Below are 20,860 nucleotides of genomic sequence, written 5' to 3'. Positions count from 1 at the left end.
TACACCACAAATGCACCCCCCCCCCGCCCGCGGAACCCCCCAACGAATCGGTACATGCGGGAATGTGCGTGTACATGTAGTGCAACCTGACGTAAAGTTTGTTTCTGTGTAATGTTTGTTATGTGTAGTGCTGCCATCTGCCAACCAGTTTTTCTAACTATGAGTGAAGTGTTATGATTGAATGATTTATCGTTGTAGGACTGTTGCTCTCTGTGGCGAGGCTTTTTAACGGGGAGATCGGCTCGCATTTGCGCCTTGAAGTTGGGAACCACAGAAAACCAACTTCAGCCGACCACCACTGTGGGGTTCGAACCCGGATCCTCGCATCACGAGTCCGGCACTATAACCACTCGACCACCACAGCGGCACAATGGACAACAATAAACATTACAGCAATTGCAGAAAAAAATAGAATTGTTTAAGAGGACTGATGTGCTACATGGCATATTAGGTAAACATCAAGGCAATGGTAATTTTTATTATTTGTATTGAGCTGTTAATCAACATTTTAATTTTCCCTTGTTGAAAGGTTCTGTATTTGGAATGGAAACTTTTACATTTTCATTCAAACTGGAAATCATATAGGATCTAGTAATTGTTCTTGCTGAGAGCAACTGTGCAGACAAGGCTGATTTTAGTACCCTGCATATGTCTAGATTTTTCTGGCAAAAAAAAAAAATGTTTCAAAGGTCATGGTGATAACATACTGCTGCATTATTGAAATGGAAAAAGCTCTATCTGCTTGCCCTTTCTGAGAAAAATGGCTGCCAAAATGATCAAAATTATACTTGCTGCTCAGAGAGCAATTTTTATGCTAAAATATTTCCAAAAAAAAAAAAAAAGGCGGCAAAACAAGTGAATTTATAGAACAGAAAGTTTCAACAAATACCAGTGTTTAAACAAATAAAATGTGAAGCCCTGATTCTTCCAGCTTTTTTGTTAAAAATGATAGCTGACTTTTGATAAAATCAGAAAGTTGAAAGAGTGATATGATATGCTCCCATATTCTGTTCAAATATTACAATATTTTTATTCTGAATATACAGAATATACTGTTTTTATAGATACCCAATACTCCTATACTGCATTAATACAGCTGTTGCATAAAACAGAGCAGAACTATTTTTTCAGATTTTTTAAATGATTGCACAAAATTTAAATTCACATAGCTCTCTGAATATGCAGAGCTGGTAGTTTGGAGGCTGAAATTTGGGTATTATCACACAAAAATTTTCATACTTTGACAGTATTTGTACATGTACCAAATTTGAAGAAAATCTGAGTCGTCATGCAACTGACTTCCATTTTTTTGATTGATTTGTTATGGAATGAGCCCATATATAATCACTTTTGCAAAAACACGTGCAATTCTAAAGAGGGTGTAGATTCTTAGTCATCTCTTATAATAAAATTTATGAATGCCAACAAAATATGAATGTTTCTTCAAAACATTAGTTTTATGCTATTAGATAACCTGAAAAAAAATGGTTCTTGTTATATTTTTAAATTCTCATCAGAAAATTTGAACTTCACAAAAAGGAGTAAATGACAAATGAAGAAGTATGAAATTATAAACAGAAATAAAGTAAAATAATATAAGAAATAATAAGGCTAGAGATTCTCACTTGTCACCTATCAAATCAGGATATTCTGGAAAAACTTCACTTCCATCCATTCCATCATCGCAAGTCTTACGACAAACATTGTAAACTTGGCCCTATGTAAGCAGAAAAATACAAAGTGCAACAAGAATATGGAAGTTTTATTTCATGTTTGTAAACAGTATTGTAATAAAAATACACAGCCCCACATCACAGTTAACACCAGTACTGTGGAGTGGGTAAATTTGACCCAAATCAAACTTCGTTTTCATTTATCTCCAAAAGTTGAGAGCAGATGATAAAAAAAAGAATTGTGACTTTTCACCATATCATATGAATATTATTTCACAAAAATTTTATTCTCTTCACATTTTGTGTTTTTCAGAGCTATAAGCACTTACACCTAGAACCATGGTTTGGGTCATTTTGGCCCAACATACTATTCTATGGGAAAAAAAGAGTTTTGAATTTTCTTGGAAGTGGTTACCCTTTCTAAAACAAGTATTTCTAAATGTAAAACAAAGGTCTTTCAAGGTCAAGGCCAATTTATTGTCTGAGGAGATTATCTTTTTTCAATAAAGAAACAGCAAGTAGAGCTAAATATTTTTCCTTTAAAAATTTGAATACCTGGTATTCTGAAAGGACTCCAGAAAGGTTTTGAGAAAGTAAAAGATTAACTCAAGGAAAAACATGTATCTGAAATTTATTAATTTATTATGGCAAATTTATTTAAGGCAAATTATGTCACAGAAAAAGAATAAAATTCTGGCTTGCACCAAATACATTTTGAATGGATTTCCAAAGCTTGGGAAGGATCAGCCTCCAACAAATCTGTTTCACAGCACGTAGTGATGCAACTGATCAAGCTATTTGAAAACAAGGACAGAAATGTCTGAACCCACATCTTTTTGTCACTATACTGAAACAGGCTCAATTGCTAAAAGAAAAAATACTAGCTTAGTAGGGATGGCATGGTCAGTATATGTGCAGAGATGCCATTGACGCGCTAGTGCATCAAATACCTGAAATTTCGGAAGAGGACGCATAAAAATTAGGTCCACGTGTCCTCCGGGATGCATTCTTTCCTAGTTCCAAGATAAAAATCTCCAACTTTTTTTCCTTTTTCACAGTCTATCACGATCGCGCAACCTTGAAAAAGTGGTTTTACTACTTTGTATACTGTACTGTATTGTATTGATATACACGTAGGTTATTGAAGATATTTAGTTGTTTCCCTTAATAAGGGGCAGTGTACAGAATTTTCAAAGAGAATTTCAGAGTTTCCATTCCCCTGCGGATTTCTCTCCTCCGTTTACATATCAGAAAAATACTTTCCTGGCTATCTGCCGGCATTCAAAGACAGCTGTCTATATGGCGTAAATTTGCATTGTTCTTTGTAACATATCGCCCCTTTGGGTCTCTTGTTATGTATTATCGATGTCCCGATAATCCTCCCTCCCTAATTAACTAGTTCAAGCTATATCCTTCCCCCTGGACGAAGACCCGGTTGTGTCAGTATAACTTTTTGTGCTTAAGTTCAAAGTATGTTATTATTCTTTATAAAGAAATAATTGTTTTCAATTATCTTGTTTAATTAGCAGAGGGCCGCGGACTCCCGCTGGTTACATATAATCCATTGTCTTGGTCTCACCCTCAATAGCCTTACCGATATCATGGGTAAAGTCTTGCCGGCTTCCTCCATGATTATCAAACTGTTGCCAACCAAAAAATACAGGATATCCCAAATAATTGTTATAGTGTCTGAATATGCAAATCAACAGATTGACGGCAAAGTTTTCCCGATACTCCGGAGGAAAAACGTTCTTACAGTGCACCAAGAACAAACCTGTTCTCGGCTATTATAAATAGGCTGAATTAAATGAGAAGTGTGGCTTTAAATTTTCCAACTTCGAACAGTTCGTTCTACTCCCTCCACTTAGTGGGGTTGATGGGTGACTAACCCTCTTACGGAAAACTAGTTGATGTTGTTGTGATGTTACTAATGTCGTAAAAAGGTGATTTCCTAAGCTAGGCTACTCCAGCTTGTCCGGGTAGTTGTTTCAAATATTATCTTCTAGTCAACTAATAGTCATTTATCATGCGTTCTAATCAGTTGGAAAAAGGTTCCTCGAAGCAGGTCAGGTGATCCTTAAAATTATACGTCAGCCTGCAGTTATGTACAACTATATCTTCAACGTAGTGCCTATGATTGTTAGCATGTCTCGCCGATGGGTGTGATTCAGCGAGTTCTTCAAGTGGTGCAACTTCTGAATGGTGCTCTGACTCCTATAGGTTCCTGAGGTGAGCTTCCTTGAGTGGTCAACATCGTCTGCCTCACCTGAAAACGGGACACTTCCTTCTCAATGTAGGACTTACAAGTTGTTCTACAATGTCTCACTGATAGTAGGAGTTGATACTCGGCTGTATTGGGTGAGACCTTTCTCGCTGTTTTGCGAATCAGTGTTGTTGTCAATTTCAGAACTAACATGTTTTCAATTGTACTTTAACGTGTAACTTATTCAAAGTATGTTGTAGCAATAAATGTTTTGATCTGGAACTTGCCTGGTTCACTTATTGCCTGTTGAGTTGATTGGATCTTTGAATCACAGGACTGTAGCACTTAAATATGCTACATCTTACAAGATTACAAATGCACATTTTTTGAAAAATCATAAAGGATTTGGAACATTTTCAGAGATCGCTCAGAAAAAAAACATGTGAATCTGTAAAAATTCTACCTTGAATATACATAGTTTTGTCATCTAGCTGCTATGTGGTAGTGTCACTGCATCTCATCACAAAAATCACTGGTGTGTATGCAGAATTGACTTTTGGAGGGACAGAAGGATTTCTTCGACAGAAATTGTGGGTCACTAATGCTCAAAAAATTTTTTAAATTAACATAGTATAAGACTATTTTTTCCAATATTTTAGTTTTTCATTTTCTTGGGGCAGGGGCGGCTCGGGCGCCCATATCCTCCGGATTTTGCCTTTGGTGAAAATCTGCCGGGTTTGAGTGGTAATCAGCTAAAAATACAATTTTCTAAGATTTTCCTATTTTGACAGTTTGCTATTCCTTTGAAAAAAGCTCTGGTTCCCACGACAATCACATAAACCCACAACACAAATATGTATACATTAAATTTCAATCCATGCATAACTAATTTGGAGGATAGATGCAGGGCTGCAACTAAGGTGGGGGGGAAGAGTAGGTGGGTCTAGTGTCCCCCTGGGATCTGGAATAGAGGTGCCGTCGAATTCACCCTTTATAGCTGCTTCTTCTACATTACACGGGGTGCCAAAATGTGTGCTTGCCCAGTTTGAGAAAGTATCTAGTATCGACATAGCAAAGACGACGTCAAACTATATCTGACCTGATAACATTTGATGTAAAAATGCCATACATTTGTGGACGTACTTCGACGTTTATGATTACGTTATCCATGATTTACGTTATTACAATATAAAACATGTCGACACAGTTCTGTTTTGAGAAGTCTGCCCTTTCTTCATCCTGTGGCACACTCCAATTCAAATAAAATAGAAAAATAATTTTTTATGATTTAGTCACAAGCTATTTACTATAATTGGTCACAAAAAATAAATTAAAATTCAAAAACTCAGCCATTCTGCTGTTAAATTAATTTAACGTTAAATCTGAGTAAGTTAATACAGTTTACAATGTCTGCTTTTGCTAGGTTGAATTTTGAGCAGGGATAGGTTTAAATACCTTGTAAGATTTATTGTTTGTAATAGACTTCTGTATTCCATAGTATCAAATAAAATGCAGAAAAGATTGCTTTCCACAAATACAATAACGTATGATAAAGAGAACAGAAGTATTTCTATATGACATTTTTTTGTGCACAATTCTTGAAAATTCTTCCATTAAGTGATAACAGTAATGAACGTTGTTGTTTTCTCTCAATTGCTCAGTTTCCCCTCTTACACATACATCTAATTTGAAAAAAAAAAATTAAATTCCTCACACTTAAGTACTCAGATACTGTATAATCAATACCCGCGGCTTCAGACTTTTTTCAAAAATTGATCTGATAATTTCCTTAAAAAATATGAATACTACTACACAAAACACTTATCTGTTCTGAAAGTAAAAATAAAACATTACTGTAACAAAAGGTAAATGTAAGTATAGTGAGCCAGTTCAAAATATTTTATCAGTTATTTTTAATATTTGAAGTAATTATATGTATAAATTTTTTTTTTTATTATCATTGAAACTCATCTGCTATTGTTACTAGATCAAATTTTGACTGCTAAGAATTATATAAATAAAATAATATTTAGTCCATGTACCAGTAAGGGGCCACTTAGATATTGAATGAAAACAATGAAATATATATATAACAGGTTTGATCAAACTAAAAAAGAAACATAACTGAAAAATATTATAATACTGATTATTGGCATCTTCCCCCCCCCCACCTGTTTTTTTTTTCCAAATCAGTTTGGACACCAAATGGCAACTAAAAGAATATGGCTTGGTATATTGTACAAAAAGGCTACAGAGTTTTCTCATAACTTTTGAAATATATTTTTTAAAACTTAAAAACGGAAGCCTATTACTGGTGTACGTACCTCCCACTATATATGTACAGCATCTTAGAAATTCAGACCATTTGAACACATCACCAATAATTTTAAATGCATTTCCTATGAGCTGTTCAAATAAAACTGGTTCCAGTTTTCTGGGGATTAAATGAAGAGAGCAAAGATAAAGCAAGCACAAATAGAATTATTAGACAAGATTTAATATTGCTCCATATACAAGTTCTTAAAGAAATATTTTCAAATATTAATAATTTTTTTAAATATAGCTGCAGGTAAGACAATACTTTTTGTTGCAGATGGAATTGGGTGCATCATGCCAGCAAAAAAATTTCAGCAATTTTTTATGTTTCAGACAAAACCTATAAAACATTGAAAATACATTTCTTTTAATTAATTGAATATTGAGAATATTTTGAATAGTAGCCTACATTGGAGAAGTATATTTTATGAGTATGAATCACAGGTGCAACTTTTCACTGACTCAAGCCCCCCTCCCAACAACAATTCCCGAAATCTTGATAATTTTAAATAGGTATATATTGAAATGTTGAGCTGGTGTCCCACCAATATCTTTGATAACTTTATGCCTATGGTGTGAAAAATGCACATTCTCTAACATCAAAATAATCTCTTGGACCAATCACATGAATACCGCAGAAAATAATAGCTATTGATACAATCGCACTGGAACAGGGATGTTGTAAATGTTTTGCACCAGCGGGTGTTCATCTTAGCTTCATGTCAAAAACAATTTCTGGATTGATTTTGACTTTCTAAACAGTGACAGAAATTCACTGGATTCTTAGTCAAACGAATTCAGTTTTATAGAATGAAAATAAGACAAAATGTAGTAAAAAAATTACAAACTGTGTGTGTGCACATACAAGAATATACTAAGATCTTACTTTAAATCTTGATCTCATGTAGAGGTCAAGATTCAATATATACCTACTTAAAATTATCAAAATTTTGTGAATTGTTGTTGGGAGGGGGGCTTGAGCCAGTGAAAAGTTGCACCTGTGATTCATACTCATAAAATATATTTCTCTAATGTAGGCTACTATTCAAAATATTCTCAATATTCAATTAATTAAAAGAAATGTATTTTCAATGTTTTATAGGTTTTGTCTGAAACATAAAAGATTGCTGAAATTTTTTTCCTGGCATGATGCACCCAATTCCATCTGCAATAAAAAGTATTGTCTTACCTGCAGCTATATTAAAAAAATGTATCAATATTTGAAAATATTTCTTTAAGAACTTGTATATTGAGCAATATTAAATCTTGTCTAATAATTCTAATTGTGCATGCTTTATCTTTGCTCTCTTCATTTAATCTCCAGAAAACTGGAACCAGTTATATTTGAACGGGTCATATGAAATGCATTTAAAATTATTGGTGGTGTGTTCAAATGGCCTGAATTTCTAGGATCCTGTACATATATAGTGTGAGGTACGTACACCAGTAATAGGCTTCCTTTTCTGAAGTTTTAAAAAATATATTTCAAAAGTTATGAGAAAACTAGCCTTTTGGCATGATATACCAAGCCATATTCTTTCAGATGCCATTTGGTGTCCAAGCTCGTTTTGAAAAAATAATCCAGGCAGGAAAAGGATGCCAATAATCAGTCAAACACATTTCATTTTGCACTAAAGAGTACTAATTTCATACCATCATATTCTAAATACAGAATCGATTGTGCTTTAAAGACATTAAACAAATTGCACATGGAGTTGAACAGGTGGCGTATTCTAGGGTCAATCATTTTCACATTATTCAAATTGTATGACATGTGAAATTATTGTAATCGGGCCTACCTATCTTGCTAGAGTGGCATCATACTCTGTGAACAATCTTAAATACATTTTTGCCTTGAAATATACTATATCTTTTAAGATAATTCTTTTCTATCCACACATGCAGATATTAAGACAAAAAAGAATTAAATTAAATTCCTGCAGAAGCAACTTCTCAAATGCTTAAATATAAAATAAAGAAACAATGAAGCTTAGAAAACAGAACAAGCAAGAGTTGAAAAAGAAAATAGAAATAAATAAAAAATAAAACAACTCAAAATAAAAATTGAAGTAGTTTCATGTGTTTGTGTCACTTTTAAATGTAAAAAGAAATGCATAAATTCTTATAATCATATGCATGTTTTCAGAAATAAAATAAAAATATTTGTTCAAGGTTTGAGATTGAAAGGAAAAATTAGGTTTTTTGTTCATGTATAAAATTGTGTTTTATATAATGTGTCCAGATATTATTGCATTATTTCCACAGTTCCCAAATTGGAAGAGCAGCACCTTGTTTATTATTCGGATAAAAAATATCACCTGTGAAAGAATGCAAGAAAGTCAAATTTATGTTTAAATTATTTATAGCAGAGACCTATTCCACTTATTATATTTTTCAGTGATGTTTCTTTTTTAGTTTTGTCAAGCCTATTACATATATTTCATTGTTTTCATTCAATATCTGGGTGGCCCCTTACTGGTACATGGACTGTAAATAATATTTTATTTATATATTTCCGAGCAGTCAAAATTTTATCTAGTAACAATAACAGATGAGTTTAAATTATAATAAAAAAAATTATTATACATATAATTACTTCAAATAATAAAAATAACTGATTAAATATTTTGAACTAGCCCACTATTGTTACATTTACCTTTTGTAACAGTAATGGACAGTATATATAGGGAACAGTAAAGTTCTATTTTTTAGGTTCTAGACAACTAATTGTTTTGTGTAGAAGTATTCATAAATTGAATTCTAAACTTAACTAGAACTTTACTTATGCGTCAGAGTTTTTCAACTAGTGTGCTATGTGAGAATTGTGGGTTTGCCAAAATAATTTTTTAAGGAAATTATCAGATTAATTTCAAGTCTGAAGCTGCAGATATTGATTATACAGTATCTGAGTACTTAAGAGAGAGAAATTTATTTTTTTTAAAATTAGATGCATGTGTAAGAGGGAAAACTGAACAATTAAGAAATCAGAAAAGGCAATAATTAAAATATTTGCCATGGATCATTTCTGTTATCACTTAATGAAATAATTTTCAAGAATAACACAAAAAGGCATAGAGAAATACTTCTGTTCTTGTTATCATATGTTATTATATTTGTGGAAAGCAACCTCTTCTGCACTTGAAACTATGGAAAACAGAAATCTTACAAGAAGATATTTAAACTCTATGCTTGCCCAAAATTCAACCTAGCAAAGCAGACATTGTAAACAGTATTGACTTGCACGGATTTAACATTAAATTAAATTAACAGCAGAATGGCTAAGTTTTTGAATTGAATTTTTTTGTTACCAATTATAATAAATTGTTTTTTAAAAACAATTTTTTGTGAATAAATCATGAGAAAATGATTTTTCTAGTTTGTTTGAATTTAAGTGTGCTGCAGGATGAAGAAAATGTTGACTTCTTGAAATAGAACTGTGTCAACATGTTTTACATTGTAATAATCTAAATCACAGATAACGTAATTGTAAATGTCAAACTACGTCAAAAAATGTATGGCATTTTTATGTCGAATGATATCAGGTCAAATATGGTTAGATGTTGGATTCTTTGGCTAACTATACAGACAAATGTACGCCATTTTTACATAGAATGATGCAGGTGAACGATGTCGGGTCAGATATAATTTGACATTGGATTCTTTAAGTCAATGAATGTATGCCCTTTCTATGTCTAACAATCTCTGTAAACGGCATCAAACAATGTCGGGTCGGATATAGTTTGACGTCGGATTCTCTACATCGAACTACGTCGATAAATGTACGCCATTTCTGCATCAAACGATATCGGTAAATGACATCAAATGCTAGCAAAATCTGTATGTCGTTCTACATCAATGTGCTCTACTGGGTTTATCACACAATATAGATATGTCATTTCCTCACCTCATTCTCTGCATTTAGAAAGGTATTGGGCCAATATAATTTTTTTTTTCATTGAGCCTATTATAATTTTTTTTTTCATTGAGCCTATTATAACTTTTTTTTTCATTGGGCCTATAACCTTTTTTTCCTAGACTTTTTTGGGCCTAGACTTTTTTTAAAAGTCTCGCCACAGAGAGCAACAGACCTATAAACAGTACAAATATTCAGTCACTACACATCACTCACTTCACTTCTGAGATATAGATGGCAGCACTGAAAAATCATACACAACACTAGATACACACTCAGACTGTTAGGTACAAACACTTACACTTCCGGCACAACTCACTAGGTAGAAAATTGCCTATGGCGATAGACCCGAGTTGTGCTCGGTTAAAAAAAAAAAAAAAATTGTTTTTCATTGGGCCTATAACTTTTTTTTTTCATTTTACTCCCCTTCAAGAAACAACTCTTCCAGTGTATCTTATCTTGATTGTTTTAGGGCTCAGAATCTCAGAATTACTTTTCATGTTTCCCTAATTCCTGACACTGACCTATGCACAAGGTAATAATTCTAGTTAGGGCATTTGTATAGATAAGGTGGTATTTCTGGGAGTTGAAACTGTAGCCGTTACTTCCTAGGCCTGGTGGTCTTTCCATAATATGTTTCCGTATCATACTTAATATTTTCAGTAGACGCCCTAGAAAACTCTAGGAGACCACATCACAACAGAACTAGCATTTATTCCTCAGAACTAAGGTGTTAAAAAAATATATTTCTAGGAGCTCCAGCCTGAAGAATCAACAGTGGACTTAAAAAAAGCTTACAAGTAGGCAAAAAATATTGTCTAGTCCAGCATTTCCCAACCTTTTGAAGTTCTGGGCTCTCTTAGAAATAACATTAAAAACTTGGGGCACCCTTCCTTGAAAACAGAATACAGTTTACTACAACAATAAATACTGAGTAAAAAATACATCAGTTTTGTTTGATTAACCATTAATGTGAAACTTGTGATTGATGCTTAGAGCAGGTACTTGAAATCAGGCCTTACTGTTGGCAATGAAACACGTAAACTGTCCTCAAGGTCTTGCAGTCTATTACTTCACAGACGGCAGCACTACACATAAGCATTACACAGAAACAAACTTCACGTTAGGTTCAGAACATATACATTCACAGCTTCCAGCATGTACCAATTCTGTAGAGAAATGTGTTCGACGTGCATGTATGGGTATGGTTGATTAGTAGTAGTCTATTTCTTGCTTTGAATTTTATTGTTGTCATAGCAGAGAAGGCTTGCTCGCACATCCTGTTAGAAAGGATAAAGGTGCGTTAATTGATTTCTTCATTAGATTAGGATGCTCCCCTCTCAGTTTAATCTAAAAAGCAGCCACCGATGCCTCAATCTTGGTGAACTTGCCAGTGAGTATGGAATCAGCGCAAAGATCAAAACATATCATTCACAAGCAATGAAATCTATTTCCTCCGCACTGTCTGCGAAATTAAATGGTGAGACAACCTGGTCAAAATTCTCAGTGGAAAGATATGGAAAGTACATATCTATTGCATCTTGCAATCTTGATAAGTGTTGACAAATGAGGTTTTATCAGCTTATCTGAAGGTGTGTGTGAGAGAGATGTCTATCCCCCTGTAACTATGAAGATTTCAACAGCTGGCTGATGCGAAGATAAATCCAAGAAAGAAAAATGGCCTTGTGGGCAATCAAACCCATGTCCTCTCACTTTAAGGGTGAGAGCCCTAGACCATTAAACTACAACGGCAACGAAATCCTCTTTCCTTAAAGCTAGTGTGTTGGACAGGATCGTACACGACAGCCAGACCTAACTCGAGTCAAAACTCACATTGTTGACACTGCGACCAGATGGCAAATTATCCTATAAGTTCATCATGCATGAGTTATTAATTAGACTTAATTTATTTTAAGAACTTGAGTGGACCGTAATATTTTCTTGATTATCTCCATAATATCTCGTGGCACCCCTTAGCCAATATCACTCCACCCTTGGGTGCCGGGGCACACTGGTCTAGTCTATTAGAAGCAGGGGGGGGGGGAGAAGGTGGAGGCTGTTCTGACCATGCTGTCAGTTATAGAGCTTGAAACCCATTTTTGGAAAATGATAAAGAAACTCCTGTACATCTCTCTCAAATGAACAGCGTACACTGCAAGAGGAAGCATGAAAGTATGACGTCACTCTCCGCTATCATACGAAGGTTTTTTTAACAACAGGCTACTGCAAAGATAAATTTTTGGAAAGAAAATTCAACTGCCTTTGCGGCGAATCAAACCCACGTCCTTTCACTTTCTGAATAAACACCCTAGACCACTAGACTACAAAGGCAACGAATCTCTCAATCTTTCCTTGGAGCTCATGAGCACTGAAAGGGACAATACATGGACGGCTGGACCTGACTCAGGCCAAGCTCACAACTGCTGACGCTGCCACCAGATGGTGACTTATTAAAGTATGATGTCACACTCTGCTATCATAAAGGTTTTTTAATAAGTCGCCATCTAGTGGCAGCGTCAGCCATTGTGAGCTTGGTCTCGGTCAAGTTTAGCTGTCCATCTACAGTCCCTTTCAATGGGACAGTACTTCAAAGTGAACGGGAGTGGGCGACGAAGTTCTACCTCCACCCTGCCACATGTCGACAGTGCCGTCTTAACGCACGGGCCTACCCAGGCACGGCCCGGGGGCCTCGAGAGAAGAGGGGCCTCACAAAAATGAGATTTGGTTGAAATTTTCTGTAATTTACCTGGTAGGTCCTCAGAAAAACCACTTGGCCCGGGGGCCCATGGTGTTCTTAAGATGGCCCTGCATGTTGATAATAAATTTTTGTTCACTGAATAGGGAGGGGGTGATCGTCTCCATGCTCCTCTTTCTCTGCCTACATACGCATCTGGGGCTAGTACATAACATATTGATTCGAGCATGTAAATCTTTGGAGATTTGTCCAGTCCTGGAGCAACCAGTTCCTGGTGTTATTTCAACTACCATTTTCAGATACCTGATGGCAAGGGCGTAGCAAGGGGGAACTTGGGGGTCTGGTCCCCCCGAAATGCAAGAAAATGACGAAAAAAGGGAAAAAGATGGCTAAATCTATTGTTCTATTAATTTAGTCCTCCTCGAAATGAAAGTGACCCCCTGGGCAAAATTTCTGGCTACGCCCCTGCCCGATGGCAATAATGACTTGAGCACGAGTACAATAATCAGTGATATATCTGCAGCTATTTTTCTAATGCATACATATATATATTTTACAAAATCACTTCTCTTGGTATACAATGTTAACATGACATCGCTTCGAAGACCTCAAAAAGTATACAGTAGACTCTCGCTAATCTGGTGCATATAAGACTAGGGTTATGATGAAGTACTGAAATCACAGGAAGATAAATGAAAAAAAATTAAATGTGCTGCAAATTTCTGTGCATAGATACGAACAAGTTGCAATTTCTGTATGGGCGGATGGATTTGCCTGCGGGTATTATAATTTTGGGACCCGGAAGTTCAAAGATATATTCATTGACTAATGAAACATCCTTGACCTAAGTTGCAAGAGTCCCATGATTTCTGCTTTCTCCATGACTCCTCATATCAGAGTTGGGCCCTGGAGAGGCTGTAACAGGTTTTCCACTTCCAGACACACTCAAAAACTTGCTTTTATCAATTGTATGGTGTATGCTTAATTGTGTCTATCTTTGATTATATGTACAAGGCCATCAAGTACATATAGGAAAAAGAAATGAAGGCATCAGTCATTTCCTTGGAATAATTTCTGCCATATATATTGTGCTCTCTGAAGCCACTCATCCCCTTGAGAAAAATGATGCCATTAGATCTAGAACAGTGTTTCTCAACCGCCGGGCTGTGACATCAATCGTACGGGGCCACAAGAATATATTCATTACCCTTCAATTTTACAAAAACAACACATTTCCACGAATAACTAATTTGTTTATTTCTCTATTATGGTACATATTTTAATTTTTCAGTCTAAAAATCATACAAGGAGAAAGATGAAACCCCCCCCCCTAGAGTTCCAGAATGAAGGCTTCCAGCCGCAATAGCAAATTATAAGAATTTAGAGGATCGCTGTTCTCCTTATTGCACTGAAAACCCTTCGTTTTGTTGCAAGGCTCAAAGGAAGGGAAACATGTCTCTGGTCCTCTCCTCCCCCTCGAAGGTAGTATTTCTAATTGTATTTTTTTTTTCTTTTCTTATTTTTGAGTATCCGTCTTCATGAGACCCAAACAATACAGCAGGGGTGGGGAATGTTCTTCCATACGCTCTGTCCCTTTTCCTCTAAAATATCCTACAGCTCCAGGGCTCTCTGTTGACATCCAAACGACCTTGTCGTTTGCGTGTTCACGGTTTACCATTGTCGGCACCACAGAAAATGTCCTGAAGACAATAATGCCATGAGGGGGGGTGGAGAGAAGTGATATTGAAACTGCATGGGTTGAGCTTGAGAACAAAAGACGTCATAAACTTATTGTTGGGGTTTGTTACAATCCACCGAATAGGGATCAAAACTACATCGCCAAATTGCATGATGAGATTTCCTACATGTGTAAGCGAAAGAAGGTTCTCATACTAGGGGATTTCAACTACTCAGGTATTGAGTGGGAGGACCTTTCATCAGGAAATCAGTATGAAAGAGACTTTCTTAAGTTGGTGCTCGAAAATTTTTTGTATCAGCATATATCAGAAGAGACTAGGGGTACTGCTATTTTGGATTTAGTTCTTACTAGTTCTGAGGATTTAATTGAACATGTTTCGGTGGGGGAAGAGTTTTCTTCCAGTGATCATTGTATCGTCAGATTTCATTGTAACTTTTCCTCGGGTAAGGTTGATAACAAAAGACTGGTTCCTTGTTTTCGGAGAACTAACTTTGATGTTTTGAGAGGAAGGTTAGCGGAAGTTTTCAAAGACCGGTTGGAATCAGTAGGATTGGTAAGTCAATGGGAAGAATTTAGAACGAAGCTGTCCTCTGTTTTGCACGACGCATACCCTTTGTTCGAAAAAAGCATGTTTGTACATCGCACCCTCTATGGTTCACGGATAGCGTGCGGAACCTTTATCTTGAAAAGAAAAGAGCATTCAGAGAGTATAAAAGTGTACAAGGTGACCTATCATTGTTTACTGATAAAAGAAGACTGTTGAAGAAAGCGATAAGGGATAGTAAAAAGGAAGTTGAATCTAGGTTGGCAGATAACATTGGCCCTGACCCAAAATCATTTTTTCGATATGTCAATAATGGATGTAAGGGGACAGTTGGCCCACCTCTCGATAGGAGGCTCTAGGGTAGAGAGCAATGTAGGCATGTGTAGTGCTTTCAATGACTTTTTCGCGTCGGTTTTCAATGGAGATAATGATATTCGATATACGGGTAATGCATGGGGTAATAAAACCCTCAACGATATTCAAGTAGAAGACGTGGAGGTCCTAAATCTTCTAAGAAATGTATGTGCAAGCAAAGCACCAGGACCAGATGATATCTATCCCAGGGTCCTCAGGGAATGTGCTAATGAATTGTTTGGGCCAGTCGCACAGATATACAGGAGTAGTGTTGCTGAGGGTATCGTCCCAAGAGATTGGAAACTTGCTAACGTTGTTCCGATATTTAAAAAGGGTAGTCGAGAAGCGGTGTCAAATTATCGTCCAGTGAGTTTGATGAGCTCCCTCTCGAAAATTTTGGAAATTATCATCAAAAGGCAGTTTGTGAAGTGGATAGACGAGAATAATCTATTGTCGGATAATCAGCATAGGTTCAGGAAGGGGAAGTCATGTGTAACTAACCTCCTTTGCTTCTATGATCACGTGACTAAGGCTTTGGGTAAGAGCAAAAATGTAGATGTTGTTTACCTTCATTTCCAGAAGGCATTCAATCGGGTCCGACATGGTAAACTCTTGAAGCGTTTACACGAGATTGGAATAGGGGGCAACTTACTGAATTGGATAGAATCATGGTTAAGAGATAGGTCGCAATGAGTTATGGTGAACGGGGAATTCTCTGGTTGGACAGACGTCACAAGTGGAGTTCCTCAGGGAAGTGTCCTTGGCCCCATACTTTTTTCACTTTTTATCGATAAACTCGATCAGGGTATCGATAGTATTACTATCAAATTCGCAGAAGATGTGAAGCTAATGGGGGTAATCGGGAATGAAAGCGATAGGGAGTTGCTCCATACCAACTTAAACAGGATTGCAGTATGGGCAAATGAATGGAGCATGACGTTTAGCGTAGATAAGTGTATGGTCGCTCATTTTGGTTCGAACAACCCACGGTTCTCTTACGAGTTAAATGGTATCCCGGATTCAACTAGGGTCACGGATTTGGGAATTCTCATTGACCAGCACCTTAGGTTTTCTGAACATTGTTCAGCTGTGGTCAAAAAAGCGAATAGAATGCTTGGTCTCATTTTCAAAAAGGTCTCTTCGTGTTCTTCTGAAGTCATTCTTCCGCTTTTTCGAGGCTTAGTTCGTCCTGGACTGGAGTATGCTGTAAGGTTTTGGAGACCATACCTACAGACTTGGTTGAAGGGGTGCAGAGAAGAGCTACGTTTAGCGTGGAGCATGACGTTAGCGTAGATAAGTGTATGGTCGCTCATTTTGGTTCGAACAACACACGGTTCTCTTACGAGTTAAATGGTATCCCGGATTCAACTAGGGTCACGGATTTGGGAATTCTCATTGACCAGCGCCTTAGGTTTTCTGAACATTGTTCAGCGGTGGTCAAAAAAGCGAATAGAATGCTTGGTCTCATTTTCAAAAAGGTCTCTTCGCGTTCTCCTAAAGTCATTCTTCCGCTTTTTCGAGGCTTAGTTCGCCCTGGACTGGAGTATGCTGTAAGGTTTTGGAGACCATACCTACAGAGGGACATAGACTTGGTTGAAGGGGTGCAGAGAAGAGCTACGCGTGTCCTTATTGGCACACAGGGCTTGAGTTATGAAGAAAGACTTCATTTTTTGAATATGTTTACATTGGATGAACGCAGGTGTCGAGGAGATATGATCGAAGTGTTCAAAATTTTCAATGGGATGGATAGGATGGACCATTAACTTTTAGTACACCGCCAATCGACTGCTTTTACAAGAGGACACCAGTATCGATTGGTGAGGGACAATGCAAGGCTATGGTGTCGCAGGGAATTTTTCTCTAATAGGGTTGTTAATAAATGGAATAGCTTACCCCCCGGAGGTAGTAAATTGTAACACAATTGACACGTTTAAAAAGAAATACGATAAACATGTTGGGGTAAATCGAGAAGCTATCCATTCTTAGAATAAGACAACCATAAGTATTCTTTATGGGCATTGTATAATATTTTATCATGTGTATATATTTTTTATAATTTGTGTTAATTGTATTTTTAATTGGGTTGCTGTATTTTTGAAATATATGACAACCATATTTTTATGGGCATCTTTTTATCAGCCACCTCGTTGGGCATTTTGTCTGTTGCGGCGTTGTATTTGCATTTGTATGAGAAAACTCTGTATCCCATGTTCCTTTCTTGGAGAATGGAAAAACATCTGTGCTACTCACCAGTGACCAAGCTACATAACTTCAAAGGGGAATAATTGTGAGTGATTAGGAATTTCTGGGCAATAGAAAACCACCTTCGACCATTGGACCCGTTATTTATAGCCAGTGGTAAAAACCTCTAGCAGTCTTATTATAATGATTTACTATGTGTTCTCAGAAACAAACGAAGTATTTTGCATATGCGTGGCAAATGTCTGCGACTAATCAGTGAAGCACCTGCTGTATATAGAAAATAGTGTTTGAATCGGTCATCAAGGTGCACATAACTACTGGTGATAACTCGAATACTGTTTTCTTTGCAAAAATGCAGTGAATTACAATGCGAGAGTTTTCGTTTCGATTCCTTTTTCAGTGTGATAGGTTCACAAATCTAAATTTTTGTTGAAAAATAGAGAAAAGTTTGTTCTAGAGTAGAAAAATCGCAATCAAAGTTTTGAAATTTATCAAGTTATACAATTTAACATAAGCATCTATCGTGAATACACCAAAAAGTGTTTGCCCAAAAATAAAAAATTTTCTGCTCTTCAGCAGACTTTTATGTTGAGTTACAATATAGACATTTTTTTTTATATCATTACCTTCTCTCTAGCTAGGATTAAATTCAAAGTTTGATCGTAAAATATATTTTGCACTAACTAAGTTATTAAAAAAGTGCTGCGTCAATGTCAGCACGAAAAATTCCATTGCCCACTATGAATGAAAACTTCGTATTTTTACACATTATGGCAAATTGGTCTATAAAATTCAATATCAAGGAGTTTCGATTGATTTGTGATCAACTGAATTTTTTAGTGAAATAGAGGTGCCGAAATGAAGTAAACATTGAGGGGGCTGAAAGTTGCCATTTGTCCCATATCTACAGGCTCAAGCCCATATGAAGGAGAGGGAGTGGAGCATTGCATTGTATATTTATTATTGGTGGCTCAGCCACCTCGTAAAATATATTGGGGCGCTCAAACAGCCTCAGTACCCAGGTTCCGTCGCTTAAGCAATAAGGATGTTTACTGCAGTTGCTGATGAAATGCTTCGTTTATGTTTTGACTTCAGCACGTTATTAATGCATTACCGGAGAAAAAAAGTTGCATCACTCCACAAGATAATAATGGATTCAATTCATTAAACAGGTTTTAATTAAAATGGTTTAAATCAATTAATTAATAGGGTTTAAATCAATTAATTAATAGGGTTTAAATAAATTAATAAATAGGGTTTAAATCAATTAATTAAAAAGATTTAAATTTATATTCAATTAAAGAAGGGTTTAATTAATTAATTGACTAAATGGGTTTTTAATTAATTAAATAATTAGCTCACAATCAAAAGGTAATTGGTTGTTTATTAATTATTAACTTATGAATGAGTAAGCTAGTCCAGACCGGCCGTAGACTCAGAAATTTGATTCACCAGGCCGCAGTTCCGAAAAGGTTGAGAACCAATAATCTAGAATGTATGTCGGTGGATCCAATGTTTAACACACAGTTGTCATTTACTATCTCATTTAAAGGCACACAACTTGAGGAACTTCCAGGCCTTGGAGCTCTTTTACTTGGGAACCCAACATTCTATTTCCTGGAACAAACCTCTGGTGTTTTATCTCAAGAGCACCGAATTCTCCCTCCCCCCTCCCCACTGACCCATACATAAGCTAACTCAAGCCTTTTTTTAACATGTTAACTGGTGGGGATTTTGCCCCACTAGCCTTTCTATTTGCCCCACAAGTGAAAATAAAAAATAACCACTGATGCGGAAAAGTACTTTCCTTGTTATCCTGAGGCAGTTTCAACATTAAACCCTACCAATACGAAGGGAGTCAAAGAAAAACTCCCACAAAAGATTTCACCGTTTGCGATGCTGATTTTTTATGACGTCTTTTTTTCCCAAGAAGGAACAGGAAAATTAAACTAAAAAGATAAGTTTTCCAGGGACCGACTTCTCTGGAATAGGTCTTTTGCTCTCATAAAAAGTCAGACGAAGAACAGATGAAGGATGGCCGAGACGAAGGATATGAGAATTGATTGATTTTTTTTTTATGCTCATTAAAGTGAAAACAATTTAGTTATATAAGCATGGGAGTAGAAAGGATCTAAAGTTACCGGGTTGTCATCAGATGCCGGGGTTGAAACATTCTATTTTAGAGCAATGTAGATAAACATCAGTGTAGTAGCACAAGACCATTCAAATTCGGACATTGGGTGGTCTCCAGATCCGAGGAGAGTGGAATGAAGAAAAAAGGAAATACAGTGGAGAGAGAGAGAACTCCATTTTTATTATACGACTTTCAACAGTTTTTATTTAGCCGTGATTCTCCCATAATTTTTATTTAACTTTCCGATTATGCTTAAGTTATCTGAATATGAAGAAAGAAAAGGCATGAGATTATGATTTTTTGATAAATTTAATCCAATACTGACACTTTGCCCCTTTACTTTAATCTCTCTCTTCAGGATTCTTACAATTATTTTACAAATGACAGAAAAAAGAAAATTAAAAACAAATTTGTACGATATTCTGCGAACAATACTGTTTATATGTTTACAGATTTAGTTTTATTATATATATATATATATATATTTTGCAACCGTCTCCAAAAGTAACTTGGCATATTTAATTTCTTCACAAGTTCCACTCTTTCATAGATCCAGATTTTTTTTTTGTCGAAATTTTATTTTTTACATTCAAGAGAGGAGGGGGAGGGGCTTTTCTTTTTTCAGAAATTAAGAAAAACTGATTCCACGTAGCCAGCTAGCAAGCAAGATACCAAAACCAAAAGAAATTCTACTGGAAATGAAAGAACGAACCCTTATATTGTACTTGTTTCTCACCAGCAGACCAGTTGCAAATGCTTCAGAAATAATACTGGGAAACGAAGCACTAACACAATGGAAAAACTTGGAAGGAACATGCAGTATATGAAGTAGTATGCTCCTGTTCATCTAGTACAGTTACCTTTTGACAAATGTAAATTATTTTGTTTATGGCTCGCCACGTTTCTGTAGTTCTCAAAAACCTACAATAAACAAACCATTTTAGAGCCCACTTTAAAGGGGTCATCAGCTTGCTGAATGTTTATGTATCCGTTTACAATCATACTAAAATTATGGCTTTTCTGGCGATAATATTTGTAAAAATATTCATTTCAGTGACGTCTTTTGCTACCTACAAAAAAAAATTGAAATCCTATTGACAAAAATGAAATTTTTACAGAGTTTTGAG

The 20,860-nt window shown here is 35.9% G+C and overlaps 1 protein-coding gene across 12 annotated transcripts in view; it reads right to left on the bottom strand.

Annotated features, from left to right (window-relative positions):
• The window catches only part of Oga (O-GlcNAcase), a 338,350-nt gene that overhangs the window by 44,287 nt on the left and 273,203 nt on the right, over nucleotides 1-20,860 (bottom strand). For all 12 annotated transcript variants that reach the window (XM_089239539.1, XM_089239538.1, XM_089239540.1 and 9 more), the window contains one exon: nucleotides 1,626-1,717. In XM_089239539.1, coding sequence (XP_089095665.1) covers nucleotides 1,626-1,717 — 92 coding nt within the window. The remainder of the gene's footprint in view (nucleotides 1-1,625; nucleotides 1,718-20,860) is intronic.

This window comes from Pholcus phalangioides, unplaced genomic scaffold, assembly GCF_987345545.1.
Source record: "Pholcus phalangioides strain wild (caught in Gottingen) unplaced genomic scaffold, Ppha-v1.0 ptg000011l_1, whole genome shotgun sequence".
Lineage (NCBI taxonomy): Eukaryota > Metazoa > Arthropoda > Arachnida > Araneae > Pholcidae > Pholcus > Pholcus phalangioides.
The sequence above is the reverse complement of the archived record's forward strand: the minus strand, read 5'-3'. Positions and strand labels throughout refer to the sequence as shown.